The 13408-nt window shown below is 35.0% G+C and overlaps 1 protein-coding gene across 1 annotated transcript; it reads right to left on the reverse strand.

Annotated features, from left to right (window-relative positions):
• Window positions 1-277: 277 nt before the first annotated feature.
• LOC116198688 (protein BIG GRAIN 1-like E) lies at window positions 278-1667 on the reverse strand. The gene has a single exon (XM_031528914.1). The coding sequence runs from the start codon at window positions 1546-1548 to the stop codon at window positions 616-618; it is 933 nt and encodes a 310-aa protein (XP_031384774.1). The 5' UTR covers window positions 1549-1667; the 3' UTR covers window positions 278-615.
• Between the last annotated feature and the right edge of the window lie 11741 nt (window positions 1668-13408).

Raw genomic sequence — 13408 nt, forward strand, 5'->3', positions numbered from 1 at the left:
GATTTAAGCGGTTCGACATTTATTTTACTTAAGTAACGTCTCGTGTTCGAGTCTTATGAATGAAGAATATTCATGCCGTGAGAGTTTTACCTTTTAGTGAACCGACCTAATTTGACTAGATTAATCGGGATTCTAAATATTATAGTGCACTTAAAAAGAAGAAAAAGAAAGGAAGTAGTAAATCACCCAAAGGAACAAAGGAAATGCAAAAATATTAGATTAAAAAGAAAATGCAGAAAATTCACCGACCCCAACCCCCCCATTAGTAACAGACAACTTAAACATAATAAGGCACTCACAAAAGCTGGACATTAATTCCACAAGAAGCTGGATCTTGCCAGGCAGCACATCATGAACAAGAGAAGGCCGTAAAAACCACATATTCTATATATGCTCAACGTGTGGTCCGGTCGATATAAAAATATGTGAATAAATTGTGAAAGAAAACCAATTTACATAAACGGTCCATGCGATCCACTTACTACATCCATTCCTTCTCACTATTCGAGTCGCCTCAAATCCATCAAAAAACCAAGGATTACCCATCAACTGGAGTCATCAGCGTTTCATCAGCGATAAACCACTGGCAGTGCAGAGATCGAAGCAGATCGACCGTTAACTGGGATAGGCTGCAACATTTGACATCGTAGGTCCTCTCTTAATGCTCTCGATTCGGGTCGTCTCATATACAGGCAGCCCGCTTGAGCAGTATCCCAAGTCGTAGATCTGCAGTTCAAATAGATCTGAGCTCGAGTCGCTGTCATTGTCTTCGTCGTCATCGCTGAATTTCCTATTCCTGGACTCCCTCATCCCGGTCCCAGTCTCTGTCAAACCTGTTTCTCCATATTTAGTCCCGAAACCTGATCCTCTGCCACCGCCTCCTCTTACGTGCCTCTCGTTCTGACCGAACGCAGCGGGTCTGAGGTTAATCTGTTTGTGGTCTGAGAGGCTCCTCGGGTCTTTGTGGGACCTGCTCAGCGGAGGAGGAGTTCTGAACCCTGAGCTTGAGGAAGAATACAAAGACTTCGCATCGGGGGTGGTTGTATTCATCAGCATGTTGCTTGAGCTTCGGAAATGGCTTATGCTGCTCCGCCTCCTCCTCCTCCACCCGCCGCTTTCATCGGCATCATAGTCATCATGATCCTTCAGTGACTGGGTGGTCAGAGACTTGGTGGACTTCTTCTTCCTCTTGGAGGCTGACTGACTGAACAAGGAGTTGAGGAAACTCGCCAGCCTCCCGCCTGGCGAACTCGGTTGCTTCCTGTGGCCGTGCTTGCCGATCTTCTCCTTGTTTGGCTCGAGGCCATGGGCCTTCTGCATCGCGTAGAGGTCCCGAACATTCGTTCGGAAATGATTCTCCCCATTGGAGTGGGTTCTGCTGATGTCTCCATCCCGGGCAATCTTATGTGATAGGTTTGCTGGGTTGTAGTCACACGGGATGATGTCATTGTAGCCGGAGAAGTACCGGGCAGCCTCAAACACGTCGAGCTCCCCTGAGTCATCTCTCCGGTAACCTCGGTCGGGCTTAGAATATCCGGTGACAGACATTGCACTTACAAGATAGGATGGGAGAATTAAGGTGTATGTCTCTCCAGTGGAGTGTGGGTGGGTGTAGGTGATATAATAAGGCCAGTGAGGTGAAGTGGGTGACAAGGGTAATCTATGCGATGTGGAGATAATGGAAGTTATATACACTAAGAGCGGGACCATGTTTACACCCAGGAAAAAAAAAAAAAGAGTGGACCACACCTAGAACGAATATTTATTAATGCTCCGTTTGGTTTTACGGTTAAAATCACAAAAATTTAACTTTAACTTTAATTCAACATACCACACAACAAAAATACACATTTCCCAAGTAAAAAATTTTAACTTTAATTTTAACTCAACACACTATACAATCATTGGTCATTTTCCACAATCAAAATCAAAGTTACTTTAATTCTAAAACCAAACGCACCAGTATGGTTTACCATACCACCCATCGTAGTTACGGGAAAATTTTAATAGTTAGCAAAATTCTATGCTGCAAATGCTATCGTTTTTCTCAAGTTTCGAGTTTAACATGAAAGTTGGTGTAAAACGCAATCACTGTTATTACTAAAAACTTTTACTGTATGAGTAAAAATTTTGAGGCTAGTAGAGAGATATGTGGCACATATAGTTGTTTGTTTTTTAGATGTATATTTTGATATTCAAAAATTTAATGGCTCTTAGCTATTTTAATTCGAGACGAGTCGATCTACTAAGAGATAAAGCTCTCATATTAAAATTTTTTTTCATTCACAAAATTCGAATCCAAGATATTATTTAAAAGAAACGATCAATAATTATCTTCTTTAATATCAAATCCAAGTGAATTGCTGATATCTGTGTTGTTACAAAAGAGGTTTAAAGCCTGATATAATGAAAAAGAAATTATAAATAACTAATAAAAGGGCACAACCAGTTCTATTAGGTATCGAATTTGCGACTTCTAAGTCAATAAGTGACAACGTGTGCCACTACTTTACATCCTCTTTTGATCTATGTTGTTTTTTTCAATCTCGCCTTCCAACTTTCTTGTTTACATGTCCATGCCCGGAATTGAATTTGCTCCCACCTGGTGTCCTCATATCAGGGCCCTGACGAACACACGGGTAGAGCTAAATTGACGTCCAATTAATGCATAATTAGTCTTAACTAATAAGTATAAGGGATATTCGTCTCATGACGAAATTGTTGATATTTTTCTGTGATAACTTTTCTTATTTCCATTGCCCCAAGAAAAAATGGACAATAATAATATGGGAGGAGATCATAGCTAGCAAAGACTTGATTAGACATAAAGATGATTGATGATAGAACTGTGAAAAGGTAATGCTTGCAATTATGAGGAAACCTAGACTTATTTCACAAGAAGGATCCATCATCAGAAAAGGGAAAGTCTTGTGAGATTGTAGGAGAAGACTTAATTAATGGGTCTTCGAAAGATTGGATTTCAGAGAGTGGCAAAGGTTTTGCTTTATAATAATAATAATAACAACTATAATTATTAATTGCACTGTTTGAATTAGAATAAATTGTTTGGTGAAGGAATTTTTGGAGGCTTATGGATGGGCCCGGCCCCCACAAAAAGATTAAATTCGTGCATTCATTGATTATGAATTTTTGAAGTGTCGGGTGGGGGCAGAGAATAGTAACATGCAGGACTTCTCTTAATTATTACCCAGCTTATCATCATATTGTGGGACAAAGTATATTACGGTGGGGTTTGGTTTCGGAAGATAATTTTACTTCACTTAACATCACTTTATTTTTCCATCAATTTGAGAACATAATTATTACTTTTTATTTTTTATTTAATAATAAATTCTTACATCTACTTTTTTTCTAATTGTTATCACAATAAATTTTTTAATAATAAATTTTTTCATGTATTATTACCTAATTTGTCCATAGTGATTGGAGTGGAGTGGAATTGAATTTCAATTGCAAAACCAAACGAAAATTTATCAGCATGAGTTGATTTGAGCGGTTTAGCGTTTGTTTTCCTTAAGAAAAATTTCGGATTCGAGTATTGTGAATGGAAAAAATCAATGTTGATAATGCTTTATCCTTTAGTGAGCTAATCCAATTCGAATTGAATTAGTCGGAATCTATTGAGTTTTCGGATTCCAGAGTATACACCGAAAAAAAAAATATTTTACATATTTACGATACGCTTTTATTTCATATGACCAATCAACAAAGTGAAAATTAAACAATTGCGTGGCGGATAGAGTTTTGTTATGGTCCGTATTATATTCTCTCATGCTATATATACACAGTCCAATTATGAAATACGTATCGACTTGGTCATTGAATGGGTTCTCCAAAAAGATAAAATTAATTACAGAGGGTTTGATGTTGGCTATGATTGGGGTTCGTTAGTGAAAGGTGCTAAGCCTTGGATTCCATAGTTTAGAGACTTTACTACGTTTTTTAGTGGGATTTTACCTTTACGTCAGTGAATGTTTGCTATGAGTTATTGACATGCATGGATAAGTGGTACTTGCGTTTCTAAAATGCTATGAAGGCTGGAATTATAGTACTCAACCTCGTGCATCACGTAAATGTGTTCAATGCAATCCGAGACATCGAAACACTATCGCGGGCCTACAGAGATCAATAGTTACAGGGCGGAGTGATCATTGGTATGTGTTAACCAAGCGAGTAAGCAGGTAACAGATCAAGGATATCGAATTGCGAACATGTAAGCATGTACAAAACGTCAAGAAGGATTTAATCTAACCAGCAATATTACTCTTTAAAGAGAGGATCTACACACACGCATATATATATATATATATATTTGTATGTCTATATATAGTTTGCCCTTTGTCTCCTCTTTGGTAGGTCTCTCCACGTAAAATTGTCTCAAGTGTTGGCCTTTTACTTCATAGTGGTGCAGACTTTGCAGATTCCATCTTTCTCTTTTATCACTCTTTTCTTTTTCTTTTCTTGTTTTTTTTTAAATTTTATCGTATTTTTTCTTCTAAAGGAAGAAAATAAAAGTGCATTGTGATATTCTTCTTTTCTTTTTTTCTTTATTTTTGGTGCGGTAGAGGCATTGTAATATTCTTTAATAAACTCTTTTGACCTGCAGAGGTAACCACCGATGGCCCAGTAATATCTGCCTGCTTCCACTTAACACGGCGGAGATGGAGAGTCTTTGAAACCCTAATTCAGTACGAATAGCCGTTGAAAGTGTCTGCATGCATCATTAAATAAAAGAAAAAGAAATTATTTTATTTAAAAATTAAAAAGAAGCCACGTATATTATATATTTGTAATGATCAAAATTAACAACACTATCTAGCTGGTAGGATAGTGAAAATCTTGTTAGAAAATCATAATAAATTCGATTGCTTTAATCTAAATAATAATAATAATTTGCCATATGAGTGAAAATCACTTCAATTCCTTGGCTTCATTTTATATATCTAAAATCCAAACTTTTTTTATCAAAAAAATAAATCCAAATTTATGATATATATATATATATATATATTATTCACAGGGTTTAGGGCTTATATGTTATTCTATCTTTATTCTTAATAATTTGGAAGATAAAAGAAAATAGAATAATTAAAATGCCAACTAGCTAGCTGGCAATTGAAGAATGTCTTCTGGAAGGAGAGATTGCACAGAGTTAAGATTGAACTGATGAATGATGATGAGCGAATAAGAAAGTTTCATAGGGAGACAAAGACGAGTACATGTTTCATACTATATGTGTCTTGACAGGAATTATGAATGTGTGCCAATATTATATGTTGGTTCAACTCTCTGAGGTTATAGATCTTACTTGACGAAAAGCCTCAATTTAGAAAGGAGGAAAGGGTATTCTTCTATTTTACGAAGAGAAAGAGAGCCAAAAAAACAAAGAAGAAAAAGGAACGTATATTTGCAGCGATTATATACTCTCGTGCCTCCATTGTAAGTACGTAGCACGTGAAGCATAATGGACCACTGCGAGACATCCTGATTGGTCCGTCACGTGGACAATCAAGACATATATATGGAACATATATTGAACATTTCTCTACTGGTCCGTTACACCATATTTTGGTGTGTGTAATATATATAAGATACTTCTCGTGTAGATTAGGACCACCAAGTGATCGACCATTTACGTAATCCACTTTGACTTTGTTACTTCTTGGAAAGTAGATGTTACGATCGGAACATCTATATATCTTCGTGGAAATAAGATCAAAACAATCAATTGATGGTCGACCCCAGGCTAGGTAGGTTCAGGCCCAGTGACTAGTGAGTGGTCCAACGGGGTACTGTACCTGCCCTATCACACGTGCATTGCGTACTGAAAATCAGGGCGGAGCACATGGAACTAATTTTGTCGACGACACATTTGAAAATTGTTCACCAATCAATCACCAACACAAAAGAGATACCTCAGCCACATCTTGAGTCGGACGATGTCGACTGTTCCCATTAAATGACGTCCCATTCCTAATGCATGCATGCTATTTTGTCAATCTTTAGCAGCGCATTTACGTATCATAACTTAATAATTTGGAGATCTCTAGATTTGTCTCTCATGTTATTGATACCAATAGATCATTAACTACATCTACATCTAGTCCTTTTCTTTTACGACTCTATTACATCAAGATCTAGTAAACATGAGCCGGTACGTGCGGTCAATTCGATACCACGACCATTTTCTGGCAATCTGAAGGGCAGTTGGCCAATGCAGATCTCCGTGCTAAATTTGGTTAAAACTATATTATCTAGCATGCAGATTTATACATAAATCAATATAAAGTATTTTCAGTCATTCAGTTTTGCCGTTTCAATAACGAGAACAAGATATACGTATATATACTGCTTTATGTCTTTTTGCATATGATTCGCCCATTATAAACACCCCCTATATATGTATAACAATCAATTAATTGCATGGTCGATATAGAGGTGTATAACGATATAACTCATGAGTTCGATATCTGCCCATTATCAAAGTTTCATGAAGGGCCTACCTCATAGAAAACGGCCGGATATAAGTAGAGGGAGAGAACCATGCAATTGGGCAGGTGGAATATTAGCTTTTGGGTGTTTCTATATATATTTGTGTGTGAATACATTTACATGTATATGTCATACGAACTTAGCTATATATCCCTCCCCCCCCCCCCCCCCCCCCCCCCCCCCCCCCCCCACATATATATATATATATTAATTTCAGTGTAGATTAATGTTTTGTCGCCCCATGCCAAGTCAAATTCGATCGACCCCTTCTAGATAAATGATGCTAGCTTGGACAGATCTTTGCCTTTGGGGTTGTTTTGTTGCTTTCTTTAGTTACACACCACGCATTGCAAAAGTCATCTTCTGTGGCCATGGTTGGCTCACCAGTCCCCATCTCTAATACGTTTGTTTTACCTCTGCTCCCATATGTGCAAATTCAATATGACTACACGATCGAACTTGAGGTCTACCAATCGATCATACTATAGGATAGCGCGAGATTCGTGATGGATTTCATGATTAGAGGAGTGGGTCCTTTTCGAATTATCTTGATGGGGATTACGCCTAGATAACACATTATTTTGGGGTGCTCGTATGGTTTTAGTAGAGAAAAAAGAATCGTATCATTCAAATGAATTATTAATATTAAGTGGTTAGCAATGCAGTCCAAGCACTTGTCTCATTCGGACATGTAAAATCTAGTCGAAAGGCTCCACTCGTGCTCGGGGCTATTTGCTGGTGCCCTAATTAATTGAGTTTATATGATACATGTGGATGAGCCGTTCCCCGTGTTACAAACAACTTAATTAAATATAAGACGAACTTGTCTACAAACTATAGAAACACAACTTTATGATTAAAGGCTATATATAATAAATAATACTAAGCTAATTTAAGTTAACCTTCATTAAGAATCTTCCTTTTTTTCTTTTTTCATTTTTTTTGTTTGTATATTATTATTATTATTACTATTATTCTTTTTTTTTTTCTGGCCATGCCTATGTGCGGAGGAGGTATTGTGTGTATACCACATGACACTATGTTACCAAACACATTAAAATAATATATTTTTGTCAATTGTAATTTTTTTTGTCATATTACTAAAAACCAAGAGTTATTGGAGAATTCTATTGACTTGTGATTTTTTCACGTGCTATACTCATGTGTGTGTATTATTTGACTATGCTAGGAATAATTAATTCATGAACTCCCCCTACTTATCCAAAAAAATTATATGTTTTCTCGCGATTATTAATCTAATCTAATCCTAAGCAAGTTAGCATTGTACATACCCTGCACCATTGATTAATTAGCTCAAGTGTGCTCAATATTGAGCTTAATTCCTGGCAACTTCATCGCTTGTTGTCCGAGACGTTGTACCCAGAAATTACTTAACCCTCATGAATGCATGGAGGTGTCCACTTCATAATTGTAATTTTACCAAAGACATAGGCTATTCGACTGTATCAAGTTACAAATCTACACAAGTACATGATGTGTATCTATATATATATGTACCATGTCATATAATATTAATTAATGTGTATAATATGTGTGTGTGTTATAATTTCTTCATATTTTACAGCTGATGTTTGAGGGTTTGAAGGCCCGACCAGACGGGACATGCAACCTCAAACTTGTCCTCCCTATGCCACCTCATTTGGGCACAAGTCTGATCTTGTGAGGAGCCAGCTAGGGCTAATATATAGTTGCAGAGAGCATGGCAGGCCCTTTCATTCTGGGATTTGTTGAGTGATGCAACGTCTTCTTCTTCTTCTTTCATTTCATGTCATGGAAAAAGGCAAATAATGAGATAAGATAAGATCACCCACACCCACACCCACACACATGTGTGTTCTTGTCTGAATTGGATATGCGCTGAAATTCATGGGAATGTGCATTGAATTCAGCTTTTTCATATCAAAATATATGAATATTTATATATAAGATCATGTGAAGTGATGAGGGCTTTATTAAATTTCTCATAGCCAAAAGTGTTTTCTTCTCCTTATCTTAAGCCCAACCAATTTGTTCGGGAACTATGCTTAGCTAGCCAGCCAGTCCCACACGACATAGAATCATTTGCGAATAGCAGCAATAAAAGCATATATGCTTAACCACTCTTGTTTATAAATGGATACATTCTAGGGATCGTTTCTGGTTAAGATGGTGAGTGCTTTAGCTTTCCGGTCGGACTCGCATTTTCGTCATGATCCACCGACTGTATTGGGATCGCTCTTACTTGGCAATGTCGTCGGGATTGCCTTAATCGGCCTAGTAATTTTTTTATTATTATAGATGAGGCTTATAGACCTAATAATGAAACATAAATCCTAATATCTAATAATAAATGGGCATAAGTAGTTTAACTGAGTATCGAATCTTGAACCTTTTGGTTACTAAGCGAAGGCATGTGCGACTGCCATTTTGAGGTAGATATGAAAAAAAATATTACATTATAAAATGGTATATATATGTAAATTTGTCGAATAATACTACCTAAGAACCAATAAACGTGACGTTAATCACTCATGGCAAGATGGGAGGACAATATAGTAAGTACATCTTTTAATGTATATGAAAGTACGTACGGGTTGAATATGGGAGGACAATATAGTAAGTATATCTTTTAATGTTTATGAAAGTACGTACGGGTTGAAGATAGTTTGGTCTAGTCGATTCCGCATGTTGTCTCGGAAATTAATTAACACTAGACGCAGGCCATCTTGAATAATCCTTTATACGAACTAGGTAGACATTTGAGTATGTCTACACAGGATATATATATATATATATATTACAAATTTTTCAATTATAATAAAGACTTGTGTGTCTAATATAAAAAAATAAAACATATAATAAAATAATTCAAAAAGTCCTATTATGAGAATTAAATATGAAATTTCTCAATTGTCAAACGAATGTGTTATTGTGCACTGCACTTCTTCCGTCATTTTATATGAGTCATCAACGTATGAAAGAATGTGGAGATATGAGGTACACACATAGTGCGTCGTTTCCAACAGAGCAATTGCCTTGGAAATGGGAACATCCCCCTGCATGTAAGGTTACTTTTCGAGGCCCTTTTCAAGTTCCGAGCATGACTCGAATGGATAAACATATCTAATTATGGTAGCAGAGTCGAGTGGGTTGTGCCAACAGAAAGCATAGCAAAACAGGTCATATATATATATGTATATATTATATTATTGAACAGACCCAAATATTATGGATTGATAGTTGTATGCATGTAATATTATAATATGTGATCAAAACAATTCGCTATTGAACGCCACATATCTTAAATTTCTAATCTTCAACTCCTATCATACAGCCCTTCGTATATCTTCACTTACCAAATAAAAATGTAAATATTTATTACATAAACCTCTAAATAATAACTCCACAAATTTTGAATAAAAATATCAATTTATACAAGAAATAAATTTAAAGTGCATTTACTTTTTTTTCCTCCTCTAAATATGATAATGCAGAAAAAAGAGGCATGTTTAAAACCTTCCCTTGGACCCAATTTAATTCCTTCGTCAGTTTGTCCCTCTCTTGATATATTTTCCAACTCGGACGATCTATGTAAAGCATATGTCAAAACAATTGAAGCATTAATAAAATAAAGACTTCCAAGCTTTGGTGTATGATGTCTCTTATTAAGCCCAAAAGAAGGGAGGGATTGAGCTGAAAGTTCATGGAAGCCTTGGATTTTGAAGGACTTGTGAATTCGGAATTAGTTGATATCGGATAAAAATGGGAAGTCCCTCATATTGTAATTTGTACATGGGTTCTTAAATTTTAAATAATTAGGGATGAAATATTCTGAAACTTTTCACTAGTAATTACTTACATACACTTATAAAAAAAACTTATATAATTGGAATTATGAGAAGGCTCTTAGAATATCTAAAAATTTTCACTAGTTCTATGTTAATATTAGATATAATCCAAAATTGAAAAGGTACTAAATAAAATTATATAAATGTTCATGGTATGAATGAAATAAGAAGCTATCAAAATTTACAGAAAAAAAGCTAAGTACATAGATATTAATTTAAAGTAAAAATAATATATTGTAGGAGTAACTATCATCTCTTAATAGATGTAAAGAAATTCAGATAAATTGAAGTGTCCTTTTAATTTTGATAGTAAACTCAAATATATTATAAAATGTAACCAACCTTATATAATTAAAATAATTTTAGGGGTTTTTACCTAAAATGGCCCATGATTTGTTCGTTTTGTCAAATCTATCATATGGTTTTTTTTATCAAATCTATCCCATGGTTTACTTTTTGCATCAAATCTATCTCGGCGTTATCTTTTCTGTCAACATCTAATGGCCGTGCTGACGTGGCACTTGGAGAGATAGTAGGCCACACTTGCCACGTAGGCGCCACGTCAGCACGACCGTTAGATGTCAACGGAAAAGATAACGCCATGATAGATTTGATGCAAAAAGTAAACCATATAATAAATTTGACAAAAAAAAGCATATGATAGATTTGACAAAACAGACAAACCATGAGTCATTTTAGGTAAATACCCCAATAATTTTATACATTTGTGTTTCATATCTTAATCTATATATAAAAATATATAGGAGCCGAAGCAATCACATTTATTAGAATTTTTCTACTGATAGGGGAATTAACAAAAAGTATCACTAAAATAGGTGACGATTTTTTAGATAATTTCATACTTATATATATTACGATGGCGACCGCATGGTGCCGCGGGTCTACAAATTTTTTTTCAGTCAATAATAAAATTTTCACATGATGGAAATGTACAAAAGGATATTAGCAATATTTGAAAGAAAAATATTAACAAATTAATATTGTATGACTTATTTTAAAATGAACAAAGTAGTTTAATTTTGTAACTTCTTAATTTAATGAACATATAGACGTGAAGAAAAAAGAAATAAAAATTTAATCAAATGATATAATAAAAAAGTATAAAAAAGCAAAAGCGTACACCAAATTTCAAAAATAGTGATTAGATAACTACATATTATATATATTTATCTATATATATATATATATATGTTAGAGGTCTAACTACATTTTATAAGATTGAAAATATTAATTTTTGATATACAGATATATCACATCTATTTATATTACACATAAATATTGTTACTATTTATTTTAATAACATATAATTTTAGCTACAATTCCTCTTGAAAAGCATATATATGGACGTAGGAGAAAAGATCCAAATTTATATTATAAGTATATGGAACGAAGAAAAATGACATAAACGTAAAAACAAATTAATTTAAGTTTGGCGTGAAAGAATTTCCATAGGATAGGCATGTTGGTCAATGGGTGTGACTTTGATGGAAATTCAAGTTCGAATTAATCCAAAATCCATATATGACAATACTTCCTAATGAGAATCCTGTACGATTTGTATGACCAGAATGATTTGTCATATGGGCTTTGCAGAATATCCACATAGGCAATGGGAATTAGTCGGGCGAAATGTGACCTCATTATATATACACCCATATTTACCGTGCATAATTTTGATTTTTTTGTATTATACAAAACCAATATGAGCTCTTAGATCTTCTCATTAAAAGTAGATTGCCCATTAATTTTTTTTAAGTATTTTCATTATTTACTTTACTAGTTTCATCCCACAAACTTTCAATAGTGTTACAAATTAGCCATGCTCAAATGCAGAAAAATAAAGGCACCACTCTGTACAAATACAGAGAAATAAAGGCACCACCTTCTTCAAGGTTTTTGAGCTTCCATTACAACATGGGTTGTTTCACTGTATTGAAGAGTAAGAAGAAGAAATCCGGGCACACAACCTACTTCAAGCCTAATGATAAAGACCATAAGTAGCACCCACCTGCCACTCTACCAGAACCTCATATACGAACTCGATCAGTCCAATCAGCCTCGCCTAGTTTCAAGACCCGAGTGAAGCTTGTTCGGACAATTTATAAAGTAAACAAGAATAGGATGCGCGCACTATGAGGAAAACAAAGACATCAAAAAAGGCTTTAAAATAGGTATATCTTGAAAAAGCTTTTGACGAGGGAAGTCACCAGCAATAGTCGACAATGGCAATCAATAGTTAATATGCGAAGCAATGCTGAGCAAGGTGAGGAAAGGTGAGGAGCGCACCGATGGTCAAACAAAATTGAATAAATGGAAAACTAAGAACAAATAGACTCACGAGCAATTACGTACAAGGCTAATCTTATGAAGCATCACTGTGACTTAGCAGTCACTCGCTCCCTCTTCTTTAGTTGCGATTAAACCGTAGGTTAAGAGAGTGGAAAATCGCTTGATTGAGCTTCTTGTAAACCGATTTGCTTAACTGGTTTGATTTAATATTACATGTGGCATAATAATAAAAATCCACATTATCAATCCGGATTTGTGATGGAATTGAAGACTAACAAAAAGAATCGTTGACAAAAATCATAGTGTATATAACAAAAGAACCAACTCGTAATTTTTCCGGAGTGTTTTTGAAATTTTAAAACTTATAAAAATGGACGGTCCATATTAGATTGAGGAGAATTTAAGGGTTCGAATTAGTTATGTATGATATGAACAAATAAAAAATATGCACTGAAAGAGTAGTCGTATTTATATAAGGTAGTTTTGAAAGGGAAGAAAAGGAAAAAGAATTGGCCAAAAAAGAAAGGGGAAAAATGGCTAAATTATTTAGGATTAATTACGCCATATAGCCTAACATTTGAAGGAATTCTTAGTTCTAGTCCAAACTTAATTTTTTACTTGAGATATCCCAACGTTGACATGTTGGTTTATCATCTATCCCGACGCTAATTTTTCGTCCAAAATTGACGGAATTGCACATGTGGCACGTTAATTTCACATCTATCCCGACACTTGTT

This window comes from Punica granatum, chromosome 3 (genome assembly GCF_007655135.1).
Source record: "Punica granatum isolate Tunisia-2019 chromosome 3, ASM765513v2, whole genome shotgun sequence".
Classification (NCBI taxonomy): Eukaryota; Viridiplantae; Streptophyta; class Magnoliopsida; order Myrtales; family Lythraceae; genus Punica; species Punica granatum.